This window comes from Thunnus thynnus, chromosome 20, assembly GCF_963924715.1.
Source record: "Thunnus thynnus chromosome 20, fThuThy2.1, whole genome shotgun sequence".
Lineage (NCBI taxonomy): Eukaryota > Metazoa > Chordata > Actinopteri > Scombriformes > Scombridae > Thunnus > Thunnus thynnus.
Genome location: NC_089536.1, coordinates 7,241,260 through 7,267,735, shown reverse-complemented (window position 1 = coordinate 7,267,735; position 26,476 = coordinate 7,241,260). Strand labels below are relative to the sequence as shown.

At 38.2% G+C, this 26,476-nt stretch overlaps 2 protein-coding genes and 3 non-coding genes across 5 annotated transcripts in view; all 5 read right to left on the bottom strand.

The window, feature by feature from the left end:
* Positions 1-10,087, bottom strand: part of arhgap27 (Rho GTPase activating protein 27) — a 29,705-nt gene extending 19,618 nt beyond the window's left edge. Inside the window, exons 1-3 of the mRNA XM_067575765.1 lie at positions 9,891-10,087; positions 9,290-9,457; positions 7,017-7,844 (exon numbers count right to left, since the gene is read on the bottom strand). Coding sequence (XP_067431866.1) covers positions 7,017-7,778 — 762 coding nt within the window. The 5' untranslated portion in view covers positions 7,779-7,844; positions 9,290-9,457; positions 9,891-10,087. The remainder of the gene's footprint in view (positions 1-7,016; positions 7,845-9,289; positions 9,458-9,890) is intronic.
* A 746-nt stretch (positions 10,088-10,833) lies between these two features.
* LOC137172805 (U5 spliceosomal RNA) lies at positions 10,834-10,947 on the bottom strand. The gene has a single exon (XR_010925060.1). It is a non-coding gene; the product is annotated as a U5 spliceosomal RNA (small nuclear RNA).
* Positions 10,948-12,454: 1,507 nt separating this feature from the next.
* On the bottom strand, positions 12,455-12,569 carry LOC137172804 (U5 spliceosomal RNA). Its single transcript, XR_010925059.1, has one exon. It is a non-coding gene; the product is annotated as a U5 spliceosomal RNA (small nuclear RNA).
* A 1,893-nt stretch (positions 12,570-14,462) lies between these two features.
* LOC137172803 (U5 spliceosomal RNA) lies at positions 14,463-14,577 on the bottom strand. The gene has a single exon (XR_010925058.1). It is a non-coding gene; the product is annotated as a U5 spliceosomal RNA (small nuclear RNA).
* A 2,444-nt stretch (positions 14,578-17,021) lies between these two features.
* On the bottom strand, positions 17,022-26,476 carry mfsd13a (major facilitator superfamily domain containing 13A). Its single transcript, XM_067576093.1, has 9 exons — positions 26,283-26,476; positions 23,948-24,210; positions 23,522-23,601; positions 21,939-22,388; positions 21,699-21,819; positions 20,775-20,871; positions 20,140-20,311; positions 18,977-19,170; positions 17,022-18,167 (listed from the first exon to the last, which is right to left on the bottom strand). The coding sequence occupies exons 2-9, from the start codon at positions 24,113-24,115 to the stop codon at positions 17,917-17,919; spliced, it is 1,533 nt and encodes a 510-aa protein (XP_067432194.1). The 5' UTR covers positions 24,116-24,210; positions 26,283-26,476; the 3' UTR covers positions 17,022-17,916.

The window sequence follows — 26,476 nt, the reverse complement described above, 5'->3', positions numbered from 1 at the left end:
TGCATGAACCAGCAATCTGCTTGATTACTTAACCACATTAGCACTCATCCAATCAAACAATGGAGCACCAAATTGGGGCCCAAATCACGCCACAAAGCACACAGTCGAGCTATTGAATCAATGTGGCTCCACCCCCTCCTCCTCTTACATCACACTCCTCATGGCCCAGAATCCAGGATGACTCCAGAAATGCCCCAATGTGCAGCTTATCACATTCTTATCTTTACACTTCAGGCTACGTCTGCATGCCAAGGTAGTGAAAAAAAAAATTAAAAAACCAGCTGAAATTGGTTGTTCATGACGGATTTCTTTCTCTTACTTTGTAGGTGTTTGTGTTGTTTGTGTAGGAGGGGGGAATATTTAAGTCCCAAGTTACCAAGCGAAATGGAAACCCCACTTTTCTGCAAAGATGCCACATGACATTTAGTTTGCAGATGCAAGTAAATATCAACAGACAGCATGGAAACAAACTGGAAACAGTTTCTCTAAAATGCGCAGGGCTTTAGCTGTGATTTTCCTTCTGGGAAGCTTTTCTTCTGAACTAATGACTGCAGCAAAACACCCCTGCATTCAAGGTAGGATGTACTGAACAACAGGATTACTGTAATCAAGCACAACTTTATGAAAAAAAAAACATTTTACACATAGTAAAGACACAAAAGATTCCTGTGTGTATGACTCCTAACAAATACCAGCTGAGGCTCGCTGCAGATTATCTATATGTTATTTTCTAGATCACTATTTCAAGGTGTTTGTGAGTCAAGAAAGTCAAGACAAATGCAGACCGTCTGCTTTCTCTTGTCTTGCTTGGCAAGTGAGTCTCAGAGGAGGACTGCTTTACAATCTCATATTTAATAATCATATTACTCTTGAACATCCTTGTGAAACGCACTCTTTGGTGTGTTGAAGCCCCAGTTTGTGCCTCACGTGTGTTACAGTTACATTCAGATCACAGAGCTAAGCAACCAGTTTTCTGAAGAAAAAAAAAAAACATTGATTTTTTGAAAAATTAACAAAGTTTAACAACACTTAGTGCTGTTGTGAAGGTGTTTCCAGAATCCTCAAAGACTCCTCTAACTGTCTGGATGAAAAAATATTCAATCTGTTACACCAAAAAATAAGTTTTAACCTGTTGGTTGTGCCTCTTGTTCCTAATCCAAACAAAGATTGTAGCCAGAAATGACATATCTCCTTACTCAATTCGTACAATGTGAACCAAAAGTTAAAATGTTATTAGCGGTTATATTGGTATATTATTATGTTCAGATGTTCATCCAGATTGTTAGAAGATCCTGGAAATACCTTCAGAACAGCCTTAATTGTTGTTAAAAGACTTTCTGGGTTTATCAAAGATTGTTGGATATTTATTTTTCAGTAAATCTAGCGCTTAGCTCTGTGACTCCAATGTAACAGTAATACATGAGAGGCACAAACTGCGCCTAGACCTGCCTAACTGTCTCCAGTATCACATCTTATATGAGGCGCATTAAGAACATAAAGTACTGTTCCTGCATGACACACAAGCTGCTTGTAAAACCATAAAAGAATAAATTCACATTTCATTTATAGTTCATCTTAAACAATACTTACACGCCCAAATGTACATGGAAAGAGTTCTATTCTCTGTGCAAAAATACACTCTGAAGTTCAGCTGAACTTAATATGAGATTTCAGCAGTCTGAGGTAGAAAAATCAGGTGGGAATCTCCCAAACTTTCAGTGTTTTTAATATGAAATTCCGTCTTTTTGTTTCTTCAGTTTTGTACTAAAACAGACTAATTTTGGAAGTTATCCACTTGTCTAACTCAGACATTAGCTTCAGCTGAACTCAAGAATTCATTTATGCACAAAATTATGTCGAAGCCCATTAATGACATTGAAATTGCTTTAAGAAGGGCGACTTTTGATGTACATATGACCACGTGAGTATAGGGCTACAACTAACGATTATTTTCCTTATGATTAGTTGTTTAGGCCGCAAAATGTCAGAAAACGGTGAAAAACGTCCGTTACTGTTTTCCAGAGCCCAAGGTGACGTCCTCAAATGTTTTGTTTGTCCCGACCAACAGTCCACAACCCAAAGATATTTAGTTTACTATCATAGAAACTAAAGAAACCAGAAAATATTCACAATTGAGAAGCTGGAATCAGAAAATTTGGACATTTTTCTTCTTAAAAATGACTCAAAATTACTAATCGATTATCAAAATAGTTGGCAACTAATTGAATAGTTTGCAACTAATCGATTAATCGACTAATCATTGCAGCTCTAACATCTTGAAAAAGTCTTGGAAAAAAGGTGGATCTATCCTTTAAAGTTACACATAATGTGCTAACTCCTTGCAAGCTTTCTGGTCAAATGGAAAACACATCACAATTAAATACCAGCAATACAATAGGACTCAAGAATAGTGAAGGTGAAGGTCTCTCACTGACTACCAACAATCATGAAGCTTAAACCTACACGCACCTGTTTCTGGCCCCTGGACACATATGTTCTGTCGAGCAGGTATGTACACTCTGACACTACCTGTTGGAGCAGTTTCTTGGCATTTGATTTTGTCTGTTCCACAGAGCACAAGGAATTACTGCTCTCTCGTAGGTGAGGTGCTCTCGATGAAGCTACTGGCTCCCACAGTTTCTCTCCAAAAATGATTATATGGAAGAAGAGGATCACCAAGGGGGGCAAAGACATGAGGTCAACTTTTCTTTTAGCTGCCAAAGATCAATGGGACATTGGACCTCTTGCCTTAACGTTAAGTGATAAAGATTGATCAGAGATAAATCAATATTGATCAGAGGTCAATCTTTGAGACATGCTGGTGCCATAAATAGCCACAATAAAGACTGCAACATAATATAAAGGCTCAACGTAAGCATAGCAATAAGATGAATATCACCATAAAACAAAACAGGCCTGAATATCCGTTCATGCTTTTCTGCGAAGTTAAAACTAACCAAAGTTTATATTCACAATCCCCGCTGGATTAATCATCCACTTACCAAACTTAATATCCCAGATGAGATCAAAGAACAGCCCACATACCCTCGATATTAAGTGACCTACATTTGTGCTAATTGCAAGTTCTGCACTTTACATATGCGCGCACACGCCAACTGCATGACAGAGCTGGCAGTAAAAGCTCCAAAGCCCAGCTCGTTGGGAGTCAGGCCAGACCCCCCTCACATCACCATGGAGATGGCACTCCATTGTGGGGTGTGAATTAATGCACTTGAGGGGTCCTGGCACGTCTGCAGTCCTGTTTAAAAGTGCAGAGCTCATTCAACAACAGAAACACACAAATTATGTTTTAAAATGCAGGAGTGTCCTCTGAGTTTGTTAAAATAAAAACAAGTCTCCCACTGAAGCAACAAACTGTGCTGGTAATTACGGGGTTATGATGCACACACAGTCACTGGGTATACTGGGAGAGGGTGAAAACCATTACTTGACTCATAAAATTTGGTTGAAAACAGCATAAAACTCATCGCACTTCACGAGCAGTGACCAGCGGCTGACGTCACTTCTCGTGTAATCTTGCAACAGGTGCAAAAAAAAAAAAAAAACAAGTTGTGAAACTTACCTGAAACTAAAGTTTTAATCTCCTCTAATCGACAAAACTACATCCGATAGAAAAAGTAAGCAAGTCGAGCTTATATATTCGCAAATGTTTTATGGTTTCCCTGCGGAGCCATAATTCCCAGGATCGACATCGGTACTGGGGGAAACCAGGTAGCAGCTGGAGGTTTGGGAGTGGCCGGCAGCTTTCACATTAACTCCTTCCTTGCCTCAGAAGAAGCCACCCAGCCGACGCAACCTGTTTGCAACCTGTTCTGGAGTGACAGCATTGGCCGCACACAGCATTTTGCAAACAAAAAAAAACACAAAATAAACCCTTTCCTGCGCCAATCTGCAGGCAAATCTCACGCTGCAAGCCTACAGATCCCCCTAAACAAGTAACCAAGAGCAAGAGCTGCCAATCAAAGTATACACACCCGGTGAAAACAGTGATTCCACACCCCGCAGAGACTTTCGCCCACCAAAACTGAGAACTTGAATCAGCTGCTTTTTTTTTTTAAATTCAAGAAACACCTCTTTTAGTCCATTGAAATGAAATGGCATGAAGCGGCCATTCATATGCTGATGAGTTGGCACAGATACTGTGAACTCGACCAATAACGGTGATCCAAGTCAGGACCTTCACTGCAAAAAAAAAAAAAGTGTCAAAATCAACAAGTGGTTCAGACTTAGTGTAAAGGTCCCTAAAATCTAATCAAAGAGTCTTAATCAGAGGAGGAATCTAACTAAGCAGATTTACTCAAGTCCTGTAATTAACCACAAATCTGAGGTACTACTTTACACTTGTACCACATTTCAGAGGGAAGTACTGAACTTTTTACTGCATTTATTTAACAACTACTTTCCAGGTTAAGATTTTATATACAAAACATCTTATAAAACATTATTTAAACTACCCGATAGTCATACATTTGGTTTCTTAAGGTGTTTTTCTTAAATGTTTTGTGTTGTACTTCATTATTAGCAGTATTCATACAGTCAGTGTTGTTATGTGTGTGTGTGTGTGTGTGTGTGCGTATGTTTTGATGTTTTAATAAACTGGATAATAAAGTTCTCCACTAATTACAAAAACACCTGCAGCTACTCACAAATAATATAATGTATACCAGTAACACTCGCTCTCACTATTTACTGTGAAATTTTAATTTAGCTAATTATACTTACATACAGTATTCTTACTTATACATATTTTCAGTATGTATGACTTTTACTTGTAATGGGGTATTTTTATGTTTCAGTACTGCTACTTCCTCCACTTGTCTTAATTCAGTTTTAAACATTTTCTTAAAAAAAAAAAGATACAATGTGGAAAACAAACAGATGACTCCACCAAAAGTATTTAAACCTCATCCAAGCAACTGATCACCAGTGACTTTGACCTGTTTTTACTCTTTTATGTTTGTGTTTATGTTTATTGTTTAATGTTTATTGCACTTCCTGTTGACATCTGGATCACATTGAATTCCTTGTACTTGGCGAATAAATCTGTGTCTGATTATTTCACCCTGTAAAGATTTCTTTATTGGTTTCAAGAAATGGCGAGCTTTGAGAGTAAATGCGATTAAAAGAGGTGTTCTTATTGTGGATCATTTTTTTTTGTAGTGATTTGGAGTTAACATGCAAACCCACAACAATCCCTTTGTTTCTTCCATGAATCCTAGCCAGCATGAGATCCTATTGCTGCTTCATCTCCTGTGGGCATTTTAAAACAATGCTCTGCTCATAGGTTTCATATTTAAGGAACAACCCTTTTAAAGTCGGGATTTCATCATCCTTCCAGTAAATCCAGTAAAAACAATAACCTAGTAGACCCACTCAAGTATTGCACTTGAATACAAATTTAAGGTATATGTACTTTACTTCAGTTATTCTAATTTACGCTACTTACACTTCAGCTCCATATTGTACTTTTTATTCATCTAACAGCTAAAGTTACTTTCCAGATTGTGAATTTACTCAGAAAACGTACAGTATGATAAAATTACACTTTATTAAGGATTAAACTACCAAACAAATAAATTAGCTAAAACATATTAATTAACTTTAACTATATAAAGTAGGTAGAATTAGCACCACTTCAACCAACTACAACATTAAAATGTGGCTTACTTGGTATTTGTAATAATAATCTGAATATATACATTAATAAAAGCTGACAAAAGCAATTTTTCTGCCTATTGAGTTCTTTCACTTTTGACACATTATGCCCATTTTGTCACTACTGCACCACTTCTGCATTTCTATACTAATTAGTCCTTGTTGTGCTTTCACAACATACAGTAAATATGTGCTAAAGTTGGTGAGAACTGCAAGTTTTAACCTCTGAGTTTTACACTTATCATGTATTCTTCAAGGAGCAGTCAAATCGTGCACCTGTTTTTAAAATGCACAGAAGCCCAGAGAGTAAACAGAATGAATCCTCTTGATGTGTTAACAGGTGATAAACTTCACGTGACTGAAAGATGCAAATGATAAGGATGAGATTTCGATAACAACCAGCTCTCTTCCCACTTCTCCTGAGGAGAAGGAAGTGAAATCATTTATGTGAGTTAGTTAAGGTGAGTTGAGATTGTTTTTGCCTTGTGAACCCTTAAAACGGAGCAGTGTCAACTTGTAACCCCTCGTCACACATTGTATGTGTCACAAGGTTGTGAGAAAAAAAAAAAAAGTGATTTCCTCTTCTAAGATTGTTTCATTTGAACTTTTTTAGTCACATTGCGGAAAACTATCCAGTAAAGAGGACATGTCAGAAAAAATAAGACTATTTTGTGTATATTAACATGTTTTATCTTCTTTCAGATCCTCAGATTTAACTTGGCCCCTGTAGGGGTCCGGACGCCCAGATTGGGAACCACTGACACACAGTGCCTATAAAAAGCATTCACTCCTCTTGGAAGTTTTTTTATAATTAAACCAGTGAATCAAGTTGGATTTAATGTGACTTTTGTGATTGCTTTGCATTTAACACACCTGTATCGGGACCCTCCAGATAGGTGTATTTATACTACAGTGAATTGAAATCCCTTGACTACACACAGGTGATTTCTATTTAATTAATTATGTGACATCCAAAACCAAATGTCTGCACAGGTGGTAATTTAGATATGTCCCATTAAAGGGGGAGAATACTTAAAAACAAGTAACGTGTGTTTCATTTTTCACCTTGACATTAAAGGATCATTTTCCTGTTGATCAATGTAAAAAAAAAAAAGCCACATTAAATCTATTTTTATTTAACGTTTTAGGATAATAAAACATGAAAAGTTCCATGAGGGGTGAAGTTTTAGTCAGTGTACTACAGTAGGAGGAGTAGCCTAGATTTGTGGTAAAACTGCGCCCCCTGGTGTCTGTAAAATCACATTGTCACATTTTGAACACACGCTTGAGAATGATGAATAAAAACAATGAAAAACTGAACATTTCATTAAAATTCTTACCTGCTCAACGGGAAGTACATCTTTAGAAGAAGTTTCCTCTGCAGTTTGATTCGAACTCTGCTGCTGAGTTGAATCAACAGGATCCGGCAGCTCAGAAAGTATTGTATCAAACGTTGTGGTGATCAGCTCTGGTATGGTGTCATATATCGGTAAATCTGGGGGCAAAGGGAAACTCATATCTTCATCGTCAAGAATAGTCTGCGGCTGCTCTACTTTTTCATCCTGCGGTGAGCTGTTTGATTGTGATGGTCCATTTCTGATCTTCGTGACATGATGAGGTGTTGCATACAGCTGCATGTCTCCTGTTGAACTATGTGTCTCTATATTATCCAGAGTGTGTGCAGAGCTTTTGGTGATCTTTACTTCCTCCAGAGTCTCACAAGGTTTCACATCTGGTATCTCCCCACAGAAACCAAAAGTGGAGAACCGGTGTGTCTCTCTTGGAGCGTTATGAGCTGATACACGCCTCACTGTTGTTGTAGCTGTATCTGGTGTTACATTAGCCTCGTCCACTGGCTTACTGTCAGCCTCACTCTCAGTTGAATCCAGTTTATCAGGACCAGGAGAGTCTCCAGTGCATGATGGGAGCTCCTTCATATACTGCGCAGGGACGTAGAAGGGCCTGGAGTCCCTGTCTTTGCGCACGTGCCACCAGTGCTCATTAGTCTTGGAGACCAGGATGTAAATTTCATCAGGCTTGATGCACACGAGGCGACCATCCCTCGTAGTGTACTCATACTCATACTGCACTGACAGCTCCATGCTCCGGCGTAATCGTGTGTGTGTGTGTCAATGCATCGTCATAGATACAGCATCAACATCTTGGAGCTGGAAATAGAGGAAACGTGCAGTTGGTGTGGTTTTCATATGCACTTCCACCTACAGAAGCACAACATAAGAATCTCTTTCTCACATTAGTGTTTGACAGACTTCATCTTTTTTTTTTTAAAAAAACAAAATCTCATTATAAATGCTTCCTCTTGGCTCTTGGCTCTACAATATTCTGATTCACTGTTATGCAGACAACATATAGTTTTATTTCCCGGTGACACCCGTCAGCGCCTGCTCACTGAAGAACCTCTTTAACTTTCTAAATGACACTAAACAAAACTGAAGTAATCATATTCGACCCTCCTAGCTCTGTTACTAGCCTAAGCTATGCGCTTGGGTCCCTGTCCGCAGATCTGCACATTGTAGTTAAAAATCTTGGTGTCTTCTTGGACACTTCATTGAGTTTTATCAAACAACTCAGCTGTGTTGTGAAGGGCAGCTTTTATCAGTTTATCATCATAGCCAAATTAAAGCCGTTTTTATCTCATGAGCACCTGGAAACAGTTATCTGTCTACTGTAATTCTCTGTAAAGGGGGTTGACCTATTCCACCGTTTCTCAACTCCAAATGCTTCAAAATGAAACTGCTAGACTTTAAAGTGGAACAAAGAGAAGACATCATGTCACTCCTCTTTCTGGCTCACTTGCATTGCAGTGAAAATACAGAATTGATTTTAAAATCTTACTATTTGTTTAGTTTTTAAAGCTTTAAATAGATTAGCTTCACAATACATTACTGATCTGCTGATTCCATATTCTGCCCCCCCAGGTCACTTAGGTCATCCTCACAATGCCTCCTCTCAGTCATCCACTCACGCCTCTAAACCAAAGGTGACCGAGCTTTTTCTGTTTTTACTCCCAGACTCCGAAATAGTCTCCGGTCCCATGTTAAGTCCTGTTCCACCAATCAGATTTAAAGAGCCACCTTTTTTCTCTTGCTTTTAGTTCACTCTGAGGTTGCTTCATGGTTTTTGTCAAGCCCACTTAATTTATTTTTAACATCCTCTCACTGTGTTCTAATCTGCTGTTGGTTTGGTTGTTTCTCTTAACTTCTTATTCTATCACTTCGATTTTATTATTTTAGTATTTTTAGGTATTTCCCACTTTAGTCTTGCCTTCTATGTATTATATGTATTATTCTATTATATTATGTATCATTGCCTTTTATGTGTTTACTTGTATTGAGGCAGATGTTAATCCATCTGCACTTTTGGTCAACTCCTGTTGTTTTTAAATGTGCTATGTAACTAAAAGTGACATGACATGTCTTATCATAAGAATGCTGACTTACAAGTAACGTCGACGCAGTTTCAGATGTAAGGTGAGATAAGTATGAACAAAAGACTGGCAGAGGTGAAAGTTATATGTCTGTCTGTGTGTGCAGGAATAGACAGGAAGCTGTTTCCATTTGCTGCAAAACAACTTTAACTTAAACGTACTCACAGGCTGCTAGAAGACTGCAGCAGATTGAAAGCTGCTTCACCACAAGGCAGGAAGCCAGGAAGCGTGCATCAACCACGGCTGAGCGTGATGTCACTTGGCAATCTCAGGTTTCTCTTTTCAAGCTCTTTTTTTTTTTTTTTTTACCTATGGACCATCTTCAGAGAGTGTCTAGTTCACACATACCAGAAAAAAACAACAACAGTTAGACGCTATTTCACATGCAAAAGCTACAATTGTGTTGTTTTTTGTAGCCATGTTGTTAAATCTTAACATTTTCATTGAGTGTGAGTGTTAATATATGTGTTTTAATCATATGTGCATTACAAAATACAAAGAAAAATGCTAAAGAAAATAAGTTATGGGAAAACAAGCATAGGAAAAAATGACTTTACTAAGCTCTCAGACAAATTTAACTCACAATATCATGTTGAATTTGGCAAGTCAGTGATATCTAACAAAAAGTATAGAAGTACAACCAGCGTAAATAAAAGAAATTATAAAATACTTTCATGCTAAAACAGACTCAGCATTAAGATAAATCACAATCGTAGACTCACATATCGCGAGGCTTCAGAGTAGGGTAATAAATTTGTGTACTTGCCTGATTTATGTTTCCAAAGATTGGACGTCTCTCAAAGCACTTTGAAGCAGTTTGTGTATCTAAAGATTTGCAGTCGTAGAGCTCAAACTGCTGCTCTCATGTAAACGTATCTGCTCGCCTGCCTCACTCTTGCTTCCTGTTCTGTATGAGTGGGTTTCTCTACTGAGAGAGCCTGCCGGTGACACATCACAACGCTGAAGCCACGAGAAATGGGAAGTCCAACTTTAACAATACTTCCCAACACATTCGTCATGTTTGTGCATTCTTTTTATGGCACTGAGGGTGGACTGGAAAGAGTGGCTAGGTGATGATTCATTTTGACATTACATACCATAACACAGTAATACTAAATACTTCCTAGACTTATTAGGTAAAATAATAAGAGAAAATTGCATATTAAAGATAAAGATGTTACTGGTGTTTCAGGCAAAGATTTCGGACACTTTAACCAATAACTATTTGATTATGGCACCAAAATGATTCATGTTCAGATATTTCAGTTTATCAAAAATAAACTGTGGGCAGCATATTTATGAAATAAATGTACATACGATGTAAGTATGCACATATGACTGAATAGTATTTGTATATGTTTTATTTTACTAATGTATGTTATCTTTGTTGCTTTTTTTCTAATTTTTTTTTAGTTTCTTTAAGTTTTTAATGCTCTCTAGTTATATTCATGATATGATGAGTTTTGTACTGTATATATGTTGAATGTTCATACTGTTTCATTAAAGTAAAATGAACAAATACATGCAGTATATGAGGATTTTCTAGTCCCCGTTTCGTTGTGTTTACAACGCAGTCTACGTGCACAATGCTATGTCACTATAGTAACCACATCCACTGCTAATGAGTCAGCCTGTTCTGAGGAATATTTATATTAGATTCTCAGCATGTCATCATGAAGTCTGTTTTTTTAATTTTAGACAGTGTAAGAAGCCCCGCACGAGGCAGGGCATCAAAAAATTAGTATGAACTCATGTCGTTCCTCTCCACGGAAATCTTTAGTAAAAGGCGAAAGATTTATACGATTTGAAGAGAAACATGAGTGAACTGTCCCTTTAATGTTGCTATAAACGGAGTGATTTACTGACAGACCCTCTACAGTGACGGTGCTGCGGATCTTTCGCCTTTAACTTTTAAACAAACACAAGAAAACATTTACAACTTAACAGGATTTTATATTAAAAAGATGCACGTCAAGAAAACAAACACAATCAGGTCTATATTAAAAGTCTACTTCGCATAAAAAAGTACATTTATTTATTTACCAGCGTCTAAAGCACAACGCCACTAAACTCTGCGCATGCGTACACCCTCTGCTGGATTTTACCTCCAATACAACCATGAATAAACCGTACCACGTGTTTCCATAGACTGAAACTGTAAATATAAATGTCAAGTATGTCGATATATATTAGAAATATCATATAAATCTACCTCTTATCCAGTGGAGATGTTTTGAGGAATTTCTTCATGGAGATTTGTACTCACATAACACATATCGAACCGCAATATTGTGATATAAATAAAGTTGAATTCTCTTTTCTTTTTTCCCCCCACCGGATACATAGTATTTATGTCTCAGTGTGGGAGTGTTTTAGCTGGTCTGGATATTATTAATTCATTGCACGTAGACAAAAACAGTCTGCATAGACGTTGAACATTTTAAAAGGAGGGCGACTAAAGAAATAATCAGGATAAAGTCACCTTTTAAAGCATTTTATTTTCTTTTTACACTAAACTTGAATGTGTTAACAAATGTGTGTTATTTGTTTTGCTTTGTGAAAAACTGTCACTGGTTGTATCCCTAATATGATCAGTTTTGTTTGTACATATGTATGTTGTATGTGTGTACTGTTCAGTTACCGGTGTTGGAATAAGAATAAGTACTCAGATCTTTTACTTTAAAACTAACAATACCACAATTAAAAATACTTAAGTAAAAGTCCTGCATTGAAAATCTTTCTTCAGTAAAAGTACTTAAAATTGTCAGCAAAATATACTTAAAGTATCAAAGTGAAGGTACTCATTGTGCAAACTGACCCTGTTTAAAGTGTTATATTTATCACAAATATATTACAGGAATATTATTAATTGAGATGTTCATGTAAGCAGCATTTTAAAGATGTCAAAGTGACGCTAATCTTACCAGTTTACACTGTTGGATAGTCTCATCTATAACAATACTATTTCATAGTTATTTTATAAAGATTATCACATAGTTTATGTATAAAATATTGGTCTGAAAAGTAGCTACACAACTGTAGCTATGAAATACATGTAGTGGAGTAAAAAGTACAATATTTCCCTCTGAATTGCAGTGGAGTGGAAGTATGAAGTATCATGAAATGGAAAAACCAAATTAAAGTACAAGTACCAGAAAATTATAAGTACGATACTCGAGTAAATGTACTTCATCACATTCCGTCACTGAGTTCCCAGTATTATAATAACGTCAAGTGATAGTCAACGTGCCGTAATGGTAAACATAATGTACATTATGCATGGATATTTAAAAGCATTGGTCTATATATTTGATATTGGACAAACCAGGAAGCCCCGCACGAGGCAGGGCATCAAAAAATTAGTTAGAACTCATAACGTTCCTCTCCACGGAAATCTTTAGTAAAAGGCGAAAGATTTATACGATCTGAAGAGAAACATGAGTGTACTGCTCCTTTAAAGTTACTACAAAGGTGGTCATTCACTGACATACACGCTACAGTGACGGTGCGGCGGATCTCTGCCCTTTTAACTTTTGAACAAACACAAGAAAACATTTACAACTGAACAGGATTTTATGTAAAACTATAAACATAAAAAAAACACAACCAAGTATTTATTAAAAGTCTAGTTCCATCTAGTACATCTATTTATTTACCAGCGTCTAATGAACACAACTTCACCGAGATCTGCGCATGCGTACACCCTCTGTTGGACTTTCCGTCCAATACAACCATGAATAAAACGTACCACGTGTCTCCACCGCCTGCAACTGTAAATATAAATGTAAATATGTCGATATATAACAGAAATATCAAACAAAATCTATCTCTTACCCAGTGGAGATATTTTGAGGCATTCCTTCATGGAGATTTGAACTCACATAACACATGTTGAACCGCAATATTGTGATATTAATAAAGTTGAATTCTCTTTTCCTTTTTTTCTGCACCGGATACACAGTATTTATGTCTCAGTGTGGGAGTGTTTTAGCTGGTCTGGATATTCTTACTCTCACATACACAAGAATAATCTGGGTGGACAGTGAGCATTTTAAAAGGAGGAAGACTAAAGAAGAAATCAGGATAAAGTCACCTTTTAAAGCATTTGATTTTCTTTGTACAACGGCTGTTATTAATGATGGATATCCTACATAGATAAAGAGAAATGAACTGACTATAAATCTAACTTTTGACACTTTAACCAATAACTATTTGAATTTGGCACCAAAATTATACATGTTAAAAGCAGGAAGCTTGTGACAATGTATATTTATTTATGTCAAGTACAGTATGTCAGTGGTAGGCAAAGTGAGCGTGGCCTTTAAGTAAAAGTAGTACTACTACAATACTACAATTTTAGTAATACTACAATTAAAAATACTCTTTTACAAGTAAAGGTCCTGTATGCACGTATGCAAACTGACCCCATTTAGCGTATATTTATCATAATATATTACAAGAACATTAATACTGATTTATTGACATGTACATGTAAGCAGGTTTAAAGTACTGCTCACATCCTGTATGAATAACTGAGCAGAGAAGTTTTATTGTTGGCAAACTTACACGTATGAATATGAAACTTAGACAATTATAAGATTGCTGATGTAAGCTTGTGCCTCATTCTTCTTGTTTTAACTTAAAAAACCCAAACTGTGCATGTTTATGTGTACACAATAAAGCAAAATCTGCCTTGGATGTATCATTAATACACTTACAAACCACACAGTCTTTTAGTGTAGCAACAATGCCAAAATAAATGAGACACAGTTTCAGGATGTGCAGAGCAAAATGAACACAATACATGAATGTCCCTCTTAAATCTTTTAAGAAAATGTTTTACGGGGTAGAATTTGTGTATAAAGTTAAATGATACCTCGTTTATTTTATTGGTGATGAGATATTTGTGAACACTTCTGTCGTGGAATAATATTGTGTGTAGCTTTGTATTTTGTATAATGTGTCCTGTGTGGGGTTTTTTTTGCCTTGTAGTGTTTGTTATTTTGCTGTTATATGTTTTATTCGTAAGGGACTGCAGATGAAAATTAGCTTTAAAGCTAACTCTGGTGCAGTACATCATATGTTAACATTTTTGTTTAAAACTGTACAACGCCCCAATGAATACAATGCATGAAATAATAAATGAAATTATGCCAAACAAATACACTTATGTCTTTGTTGCTGCTGCATTCCCACTGTTGTAAAGTGATCATAAAAAGAACATTATGTATCATGAGACTAAAGTAACAGAAAAATATTATTAAATCAATTGCAGTTGAAGAAATAATGTAAGGAATGCATTTTTAATATAATAATTTTTTATTTCACACGAGTAGGAAGCCCCGCACGAGGCAGGGCATCAAAAAATTAGTTAGAACTCATATTGTTCCTCTCCACGGAAATCTTTAGTAAAAGGCGAAAGATTTATACGATCTGAAGAGAAACATGAGTGTACTACCTTAAATTTTAAATGATACAGGGAGCCATTCAGCGACATACACTCTACAGTAACGGTGTCAATTCAATCATCCAGTAGAAAGTCTATTTTTAAACTTAATTAAGGTGATATATCGTATACAAGCTGTTTATTTGAGATGTGAGCACGGAATATCAACTATAATGAGAGATGTTATTAGAAACGTTGGAAGTATTGCGCGCGGTGCATGATGGGTAGCGGTACGTTGTCTCTTTTGGAGAAAAACAACGCTTTCTGTAGCCCGTAAATTTAGCGAAATAGATTATTGTTACGCACAAGTCTAACAAGATTAATCGTGAAATTAAAAGCAAGTGGATTAAAGTGGAAAAAGTGTAAAATAATGTGTGTCTGTACGCATGCGCTGTACGCCCAAAGGAGGCGAAAAGGCGTGAGGATTACATCCCGCTGCTTCCGCCGTCGCATCGCAAGCTTTAGCGTCCCCAGAACAAAGAGTTGGGCCCGATTTCACCAGTCAAATAAAGTATTATTGAAAGATGACAACTTTGCATGAAGCACCCTAGTCGTTAAAACTAATCCTAGGTGAAAAGTGAATATTACGTCTTTAAAGCACCGCGAGCTGAGTTAGCATTTATGGCTACAGGGGACGTGAAGCAGTTGTTGGATCCACTTGTTCAACTATTAAGCAGACGAGATGAGGTTCTGGCAGGATCTAGAGGAATATTTATTTAATCCTTTATTTAAACAGGTAGTCTCATTGTGTCTTTGTCAAGAGAGACCCGTGTGCAAGGATAAAGTTTAAGCACAGACAAGTGCACTGTTAATTCAGTCACACATTAAACATTAGATGCATTACGAAAAGCAATTACAAGTGGGATTGCAAATACATAAGCATTACATAATACACATCCTTTTTGTTCAGGTGAAATTGGAGTGAAACTTCATATTTTTTTGCAGCTCATTCCATTTTTTCACAGCATAGTATTTGAACCCACTTTTTCCAAGTTCAGTGTGAACAAGAGGTAATGTTAAAATGTCCTGTGACCTGACATTCTAGGTACTGTATTTAAATGTAGTCAGACAGCAGAAGTAATGAGGCAGTTTTTGCAGTAGAGCCTTATAAATAAACATACAGTACAATGCTGCTCCCTTCTCCCTCATTTGCAATGTAATGGTGAGTGAGGAATTTGAAGCACAGCACAGTGTGTGTGATACACAGTCAAGAGGCTTTAAGGTGGAGGGAGAAGCATGCATATATACATCACCATAATCAAGGGCAGACAGAGTTGTAGATTGTATGATGGTCTTTCAACTAGCTATATTGTAGAGAAACATGGTTTGTTTCTCTACAATATACATTTTGAACTTCAGTATGCTTGATAGGTGTTCCACAATATGTAGATGATTTATGTTAAAGGTTACAGTTAAGTGACAGACTTGTGATTTACTCTGATTGTGATCCTCCCAACCAGGCAAAGTTGGAACTTGGGGGCCCTTGAGGGCTACAGGCTTCTTGTGTGTGAACCAATTCAAACGAAAGCACATTAAAGACAGAGTTAAGCTTTAATGAGCCCAACGAACAATACACACAGAACCCATAATTGCTTTACCTAATCTTGAGGCACTATTTTTAGATGGATCCCTCAGTCAAAATATTGTTTAAGACTCATTATTTCCAGTTTGTGCTCACATGTTTTATATCCTTAAGTTATTGTTTAATCAAATATATGTAATGTAATTCTAGTATGGAAAAAATACATGTTGCACAGATAGAGCAAGGTTTAAATGATTAGCCCAGTAGCTAATTTGTACTCCAGGGCCTCTTTCTGGTTATCTTTTTAGTTTGTGTGGTTGTATTCCCCAAAGCTAGTACCTGTATCATTGGAGCACACACAATACAATTCATCACAATCCATACAGCACTCCCGAACAGTGGTTGGTGTCTTTCATACGGACAAAATATAACTGCAGTTGAATCAAACTGAACCAGTTTCTTTAGATCTTTTATAACGGGAATGCCTTCTGGCATGTTTCTAAACTCACAATATGTGTCCCAGTTATTCTCATGATGATGACATTCCCATGCAATGGATTCTTGATACTGCAAGCACATAGCAGGTCTGAGAATGTCCTTTACATATGTCTTTTCTCAGAATTACAATGTGGGAAAATAACTAAAACTGCAAATGGCTAGTGTCTCAGATGACTGTTATAAACAATACCTACAAGTTTTAGCATCAACATTTCCTGAGTAAGTACTTTTGCTTTCACTTCCTTAAATTTTTGCATGATAACATGGGCCTACAATTTCACATTTCAGGGTTGTGGCCCAGTAAAGAAAAAGTTTGCAAAAATGCTTGGCTTCAAATAAAGCCACTGTGTTTTTGCAGCTGAGTTTGAATAGTCTTTCTTGGGGTTAGACAGGTGATTTATCATATAAAAAGGTGTCAATACAAAGCAGAGTTTGGTTGACTTCAAGATAGATGAGGTTTATTTGTGGTAATGCCACACATTCTTTGTATGATCTGAAAAATTACAAAAGTGAACGGATAATATGGTTATCAACATATCATTTCCTAATTCCAGTTATCCACACGACATTACATACAGTTTGTCACGATCAGAATGTTAGAAGTACAACAAATGGCAGTTTTGTGCAAAAACATCATCATTATCATCATCATCATCAATACTGGACATATCAGAAAATACAGTTCTCAACATCAAAACTGGCTGGAACATTCTGTGTGAATGTAAAGAATCATGAATCGGCTCTGAAGCGCAGGTTTCATGCAGTATCAATAGCACTGTGAAGACATTATTTCATTTTGTTTATAACATCAGATATCAGAACAGAACTGTGGTTAAACCTCCTCCTCTCCTCCTGGTTTCTAAACCGAGCTGATGTTATAGATGAATCACTTAGCAGCAAAAGGCATTCGGACTGTACTTTTAGACTAGAATTATACTTTCCTAACGGTTTTAAAAAGGGGGCCCCCATCTTTGGCCTGCACCATAAAAATTGTCTTGGTCCTTCTGCATCCAAAGGATTGATTGGTCTTACTTTATCTTTTGGTCATCTGTTCAAATATAAATATAGGTAAATACTTTAATATAAAAAAATAAGGCAGGTTTCATTTTCTCCAAATGTTTCATGTTCTTCCCAGTCAGCCTACCGTGCAAAGCCACATGTTGTGCAACGGGTTCCTATTCTTGCACGCAAGGCTGGACTGCAGAGTGAAGACATCTGAGAAGCTTTCTGGTCTGATTTTAAGCCTTTATCAAAGAAACTTCTAAACTGACAATTTAAAAAAAAAAAAAAAGTGTCTGTGTGCAGCTTCACCCAGCTCTATTCAGTTCATATGGCCTTGACATCTATAAGGTGGCCATGCTGGGCCCCTTGCCTCAGGGTCTTGATCCCTTGCAGCTTGCGACCATGAAGTGTGAAGCGAGACCAGGCGGCCAGCTGAAGCAGGGCACAGGTGATAGGCACAAACACCAACATGTAGAAGCAGCCCAGGCGTAGAGGCGGAGTCCCTGAGCCAGAGGCCACGTCAGGCACAGAAACCAGAGAGTCCTTCATGGGTTCCCTCTCGAAAATATCATAACCTAGGGAAGAGAAATACAGTGTGAGAAAAATGTGCATTCATTTAATGCACAGTACACACTCATGAATCAATCAAAAATGTAAAAGAATATGTAAGGAATCCAACTACTTGGCTTTATGAAATAATACATACAACAAATTGTGCTTTGGAGGGATAGCTAAGGTGGTTAAGTGGAAAGAAAAACTTATAACTGAACATGATTGGAACAAAATATGTCCTTTCTCTTCATCACGATGATATAATATAGCTATCGAAGACAAAATTAAGACTAAGCAGATGGGCTGCACTGCCTGAAATAAAAAATTCACATTAAGTAGAAAAGACCAGAGAAGCTATTTCACATACGTAAGTGTCAATTATCTAATGTGAGTGTGTGGCTATTTTTAGCTAAACTGATAACAAGATGAGATGCGTTGCTGCTACTGAACAAACCCCTTGGAGAAAACCTGCCCTGCACAGAAATTCTTGACTCTGATCAGATCTTTTCTCATTTGTCATGTTGAGCCTGTTGTGCAAGTCGAACTGATTTGATCTTCACAGCCGTTCAGCTTTCAAAAGGTTTCAGTTGCATGAAGTCATATCAACATCATATTGCTGTACTGTTAAGACAGTCGTTCACACACACACACACACACACTGATCGTAGATAGGGCTGGAATTCATGTCATTTGCTGGACCAACTGAGCGACTCGACAGTAGACTTTGTCCACCAGGAAGACAAAAGGACACATGACCGGAGCAACTTGTAGCAGCGTTAGAAACAAAGATATGACGCCTGCTCATGAGGATCTAGTCTGTTTGTCTCTGTACCTGTGTAAACACAGAGCAGCCATGTGCCGATGAGAGGGGCGAACGTCTGGCCGGGTTTCGTCAACAAGGCGACCATCCCGAAGAGGAGCGCAGAGGCCGCCTGCTGACGTCGATTGACAACAAAGTCTTCATCCACCAGATCGGATATCACCAGTTTCAGCAGCTTGCACGTCCCCTCTGTAAACACCCGGTTACTAGGAGGAAGAGGAGTCAGGTTACAGTCTCAAGCAGGATATCAGCTGCGTAGTGTTTTGTGAACATTTATTGCTTAAACTTTTAATTTTAAAGATGTTTTGTAATGTGAAAAGAAACAAAAAACTGTTTTTAGGTGTTTTTAGGCTTAGGTGTTGCTTTTATCATTAACGATGCCTTTTTGTTGAGTGAAGTCTAAGGAGGGGAATGTTTATAGTCTCTGACATAATAAAGCATGCTTGGGTGTGTCTCTGTGTGTGCAAAACCACATTATGTCGTGTGAAATTTAACAACTTCATCAGTGAGGTCACTTGTGGTGCTCAAGCTTTGATATAGAGAACCAAAAGTATTCACACCCTGTTGGCACCTAACACCACTTGACTGATGTGACAAACCACAACACACACACGCCCCAATCAAGACACGGCGGCAGAGTGCTCAAATGCTAGTGTCAACTGTAAGAACAGAATGATTATTTGACATTAATAATGGAATAACATGACTAACTGCCTGAATAAAAAGCTGCAACACATCAAGGACAAAAAAAAAATAACATTAAGATGTGTGATGATGTGTGTAAATACGTGATTTTGGGCTATAGAAATAAAACTGACTTGACTTTTACAGGGATTAGAAGAAAGGGTCAACATTTAGGACAAATGTAGAGTGAAGTTAACATTTCTCCTGGGAAAAAAAAGGTCTTGCAGCAAAGAAAAGTTAACACTGTTTGGATAAAACAATTTGTGAGTCGACCTTCGAAACAGGCTGTGACAGAAAGAGCCCTTGATGTGTCCTTGTGAATGCTGTGCTGCACGGAGCATTTCTGCTTATTCTTAATATGTGCTGCTGTGTGTATTCAAGCTTTGATGACCAACCTTAAAAACAAAACAAGCCAACAAAAAAACCAAAAAAGACAAGCTGTCACACATCGGATCACCGATGCGTGTGCTGATGTGTGTGCGTGGCCATACCTAGCAATGAAGATGCACAGCAGATAAATGTGGTCAGCCCCTGCCAGCAGCATAGCCACACTAAGTCCCAGTTTGAGCATAAATAGCCAGCGGATAACCTGGTAAACCCCATAACGCTGGCACAGTGTCAGGAAATACAAGTTGTTCAGGTGGGGGGCAATATAAGAGATCCCTGCATGGGAGCAGAAGCAGAGCAGCATTTAAAGAAAAGGCTAAAAATCAGCAGAAATAATAATCATTGAAAGGATTGGGAGTTGAAAAAAAAAACAAAAAATCAGACAGCAAATTAATATGAAAATAGAAATCTATTCTTTTTTTCAGCCAGAATTAGATCTGCTAATTCATCTGCTAATTGGCAACTAAAATGTGCTTATTGTGTATAAAAGAAAGTTTCTAAGTCATCAGCTTGTATGCTTCATCCTTTCAGCACACAAATCCAGTGTAAAATATTAAGAAATCACACTGCTCTTGCATTTTTCTTTTTTAGTTTTAACATTACTGTTTTAACACTTAGCTTAGATAATTAGCTGTGATCATTTTAGCATTAATCATTCTGTCTGTGTTGCTCAGGTATAGCTCTGGATTAGTAACTTTTAAATGTGTGAGTTATTTCCCGTCTCTTTAAATAATCTTACCAAGTAATATAGAACCTGTAGAGGCAGAAATATTGTCAGACAGGAGATGCTCCAGGAAAAGAGGGAAGAAGTTGCTGTTGAAATGGCAGTGAAACACCTGTAGAGAGAGCCGAGGAAATAATGAAAGAGTGAAACTGAGTAGCTGAAGTAAAAACAACCAATCCTCCCTGTGCTACGACCATTTTTCTTACATGACAACTGATCATTAGGATGCTTTTGATAAATCTGACCCAAAACTAAGGATTAAAATAAACAGATGACGGAAAAGCAGATCAGCTTCTGTATCACAAGAGACAATTATATGAGTTTTCTAAAAATAGTGCTAGTATACTTACACAAGATAAAGGCGTTTACAGCTAAATTCTTGTAATGCTTTTGATTAAGGACTGGGTGATGATTGAAAATGTTTTAATTTTTCTAATCGAGGGTCTGAGGGTAGGGCATGTCCTATGTTGAACAGACACATCTGTGATTCTGGGCTATTCAAATAAACTTGACTATGTATGTCTTTGTATAATCATATTATGACAAAATTTAGATAAAAGGTTACCCAAATTAATGACTAGTTATATTTTAAATCTAATAGTAATAATAATAGTACATTGTATTATATAGATTATTACACAAACAGTTAAAAAAAATAAAGAACACACTACAAAATCTGTCACATTTTGACAATTAAAGGATTTTTCTTCTTGTCAAAACACCAGAACAGCTGACTCACATTGTTATTTTTGATAAATTAATTGTACTATATCAATAGAAAACTGCTGTGATAACTAGCATCATATTCATTTTGTCCATATCATCCATATCGACTGTTTCTAACCACTTTTTTCACTTGTCAGAATGATATTTTTAACAGGTCTGTGCACTTTATCTCTACTAGCACTCATAGTTCATCTAATGTGATTATCATATTACCTGAATAAGATTCATTGACACAAACCACATGAAGTTCTTGTGTTTGGAGAGCTGCTTGAGGTACTGTCCAATAGTTACAGGTTTTTCTGGATGGGTAAGTGGAGCATTGCCAACATTCAGCCTGGGATAAAAGAAAAGAAAGTAAGAGAGGAGTAAGACAGAGAAGAAAAACAGTATCACAGTCTAAAAACATCTTAACCACATTAATGGAGAACTTCCAGTTCTTTAGAAAATCCTTACTCCTTAAGCGTCAGTGTCTCATCCTGTCTTGTTCGGACTTCCTTTTGAAAGCGATACCGTAGCAACCGAGACACTAAGAAAAAGCCCAAGACGGAAAAAGCTGCCAGAGTCACACAGAAGAGACGGAAGGAGTAGAAATCTTCCTTGTCCCAGAAGGAGTAGGACAGAAACACGGAGAATGAGCCCAGAGCGCTGAACACCGAGCAGTGGAAGTTGAGGCGCGTGCGATCGGTGGCAGATACGGCGAGGTCAGCCAGCAGGGCGCTGTGGTGGAGGTCCACCATGGTGAGGAACCCATCATATAAACACAGGCACACCAGGAACTGCAGGCCTGGCCTGGCCCACGCCACCCAGAAGGCCAGGAAGGACAGAGAGAAGAGAGGGCCATTTGTGGAGAGGGCCTTCAGGCGCTTCAGCACCACCTCTGGAGTTGTGATCTGGGGGCCGGTCCTGGGTGGAAAAACAAGACAAAAAAATTAAATAAATAAAAATCAGCTGTAATTAAATAAAGAGGCAAGTTCTGTGATAATTAAGCAACTTCACTGGTGCAAATAGACGTATAACGTATGGACAGAGTCAACAACAGACAAGGCCAGAAGACCTGTTGAAATACTCGCAAGCTTGTCGTTTGTTTTGCTGGCGGATATATTGAAGGTCAGTTTAGCATCTCTTACGTTATATTTCAACCAATGCAAAAACAGAAACAGCAAACAACGTAAACCCAATAAAATATACTTAAACCATCATAAAAAACAGGACAAATAAATCACTGGGTGAACAGCGCAGGTTCCTGTTGTACGACATCCAGACAATAAACAGTGATGACATGACAAACTTCCCAATGAAATAAAGTTATCAACTTCGTCATGTCACCACCTTGTGATAATACAAAAGTTGACTCCTAACGCAAACACGGATGGCAGCCTTATGTTTGACAGCTCTGACTGTGTTTACTCAACCACATGAGCATTACTACACCTGATCCTGAAACATTTGTGTGTGCATACCCGTTTAAATGTCTTTGCGTCAGATAAACTGGGACGACGTGTGCGTCAGTGGTAGAAATCTGCAGGTTGACCGGACAAGCAGGAGGAACCAGAGGGCATAGGTATGTCAAGACTGAAGAAGATAATTTCCTAAATTTTTGGCATCATTCCAACAAAAAAGAGAAATAGCTTAACGTTCTTTTGCTATTACGTTATACTGTGTGGGAAAACAAACACGGGCAGAAAGTTAAATTAACTTTTATGCTTTTTAATCATCAGTATCTTGGCTGATCAGTTCTTGGCTGACAGATGGGCTGTGCTGATAAACATCAAAGGAACTTTGACGCTGCTATGACTTCTCAGTTGTCTGTATTAAATCAGATTGGTTTTTTTTTTCTTCACTTTTTCAAAAGAGGATGTGCAACTGAAAAAGAAGAACTAACCTTCATTGCTTCTACCGCTAACATTTCTGAGTAAGGCTAACTCACAGGTTTTTTTATCTGCAGCATGGAAATAACACATTCAACTTGACCCAAAGTATATGTTGAAAAATTACAAGGAAAAACAAGAAAAGGTGGGAGGATGGAGCACACTTACTGAGGAGAGCTGAGGAAGGAGCGGTCACTCAGCCAGCCGAAGAGAGGGTCATTCAGACTGTTCCACAGGAGGAACACTGTCTGTAGAGAAAACAGGAAGGACGACAGGAAGACAATAAAGCTATATTAAATCAGCAGATAAAGGCTGATGACGGCTTATTGCCAAACTAGAAAGAAAGTAACCAAACAGCCTTCGTCAGGATTTACTGATAAGCTAGAACATGATGTCAAGCTCGTGAGAATTCATGTAGGCTATTTTAAATACAGCTGTGCAATACGGTATCTTTGTCGTCTCACAACTTTGCTGTTTAATTTAAGCATACAAAATCATCGCAACTACTGCAAAAACTGTTTCTGAAATACTTCAAAGTGTCCGGACAACAAGTCAAGATACTGTTAATACAAATCCATGTCTCTTCTCACTCACCTCTCCCACCCAAAAGGAGATTTTATCAATCTTGTAGATGGACACAAATGTCTCCACGTAGTAAAGCAGGAAAACATTGTGGAGAATGGAGGTAAATAGGGCCAAAGAGCCGTAGAGCACTGCAGTAGAGACGATGCCTTGCCAGCAGCCCCAGACACTTCTGCCCATTCTTCTTTCTCAATCACTCTGCTCCGTCTTTTCTCTGCGCCAAGCTGCAATCATCTCACGGCCTGGCCGACCGAAGGTCACCACCTCATCATAGCCTGCAAGAACACAAAGCAAGAGGATGAATGCGTTGAGATTTTAAAGAAACATTCTTAGAGTTGTATTCAGTTCAGTAGACAAAAGTAATGTATTCATCTTCCTGAAACACAAAAGACATGTCGTATAATTGAGCACCATGAATATGCTTAACACATTTTGAGAATTACTAGAAGTTACCGCTAAATCTTTAGGATCAGGGGCATCAACAACCCAAAATAATACCGACATTCCTGCCTCCGTTGCCGCATGGTTTGAGGAGACCAAAAGACAGATGTTTTCATACAGAAACTACTCATTAGACTTTGTTAGACTGTGGGCAACCGTTTCTTTCTCCTCTGACCCACGCCCAGCAGAGTGTGTGTGTGTGTATGTCACAAAACTGTAATTTTCCTCAGTTATTTTTATGACCACTCCTCTGACACTCCCCCTCGCTGTCCCCATAAAAAGACGCTCTTCTTCGCAGTCAAACAACAAAAGGAAAGTCATATGATCTGTCTTTTTCAGCCCAAATGCTTTCACTGCACTTCATTGTCCTTTGGTGTCATATTCAACATTGCACTGAGGGTATTTTGAATATACTGCACCATGAAACACATCATTTACACCTACTGTAAATGCTACAGGCAACATGAAAAGCAATCATCATGTTGTCTCCGTATTGCACCTCCTTGTGAATTACTGTCTTTTATCACACCAATTGAAGGCAGAGAGTTCCCCACAATGAATGCAAGTCCTGGCATCTCTTCGCAACCCTTTTGAAACCCTAAGGGCAGCCTCAAACGTACGACCCTTGGGAGAAGAATCCACTCAAAAACACCAACAGGCGTCTTACTTCACACCTGACTCCGACAAGTTCAGGCTTGCCCTGATTTACAAACATCTTTTCACATCTTCGGTGTGGAAAGTCACACAATAGCTCACAATAACAGTGTCTCAACGCGATGTGATACTTTCTGTCAGAGTCAACCACAATGTAGTGTCTGGCACATCTGCAAAAACCGCAGCTTCATATCAGGATCTCTGCGAGATAGCAGACTTGGCCGGAGCAACTGCCTTGGAGCTTTCCAACAATGTTCCTATCAGATCCAAGCGGCGGGAAGCGGTATGACTCTCAGCTGGCTGTAACATATCACATCTCTCACACATATCTGACTAAAATCTGAAGAGGTCTACTTAGTAACAGAGCAGCAGAGCGGGAAACACGTATCCAATTCATGTCCTCTCAGCCACAGCAGACGCAGGACTGTTTCCACCTGTGACGAGGCTGCGATGCACCTGTCGTATTCACTCTGATAGCTGCTGACATCTGATCTCAAGACAGATCAGCTGCAACAGACATCTAAACACGAAAAAGGGGGGCAATCAAGTGATCAGATTTGAATCTTTACCACATGTTGCACACACTTACAGTATAAATGTGCTTGATAATCCAGAAGCCTGATGTAGTAATCTAGCTCAAAATGTGGGTTAAGAGTATCCACTGAAATAGAGAGGCACAACATGGAAACACTGCCAGCTAGCAGGGTTTTTAAATTGTCACACATGTAAACACTGACAAAGTAATATGGCTATAAAGGAAAAAGGAAAAGGGCTGAACAACATAATTGATTAATAATGCCTAAATAAGGCTGCTAAATGAATCACACACAGTTACGTTACAGGTGAAGGAGGTTGCTCGTCTTGAAACCGGATGTATCAACAAACAAATGACTATTAATACACATATCTGGTAGATTTAGCTAGTTAGCTACTTTAAGAGCTTGGACTAACATTACTATCACCGGCTGCAGAATAAGCTCATATTAGACTATTAAAACTACAACTAATGCACCACATGTTGTGCAGTCTTCTCTGTGTCTGCCCACAACAGCTGACAAGACCATTGAGAAAATATCTTGTATATCTGTTGATCTAGATGACGCAGACGCCGCTAGCTAATGGTTAGCACTAGTTAGCTTTATTAAAATGCTAACATGCTAGCTGGTTAACGATGACGTTAGCCGACAGGATATTGATATATTTACAACTAGCTTTAAGTATAGTCTTAGTAAAGTACAGTAACGATACGTACCACCAAAAGAGCTGTTAACCACACCGAATAAATCGCGTGTAATCCGCCGGGAAGCCAACTCGTTAGCTTCTGCTCTCCTGCTCGTCGGTGGCTGAGTCTCGATAAGTGGGAGACGACCGGCACGACGGAGGCAGACAGTCCACGTCATGACTACTACAGTCGGTTACTCACATCCGTGACGACCGGGGTGTATC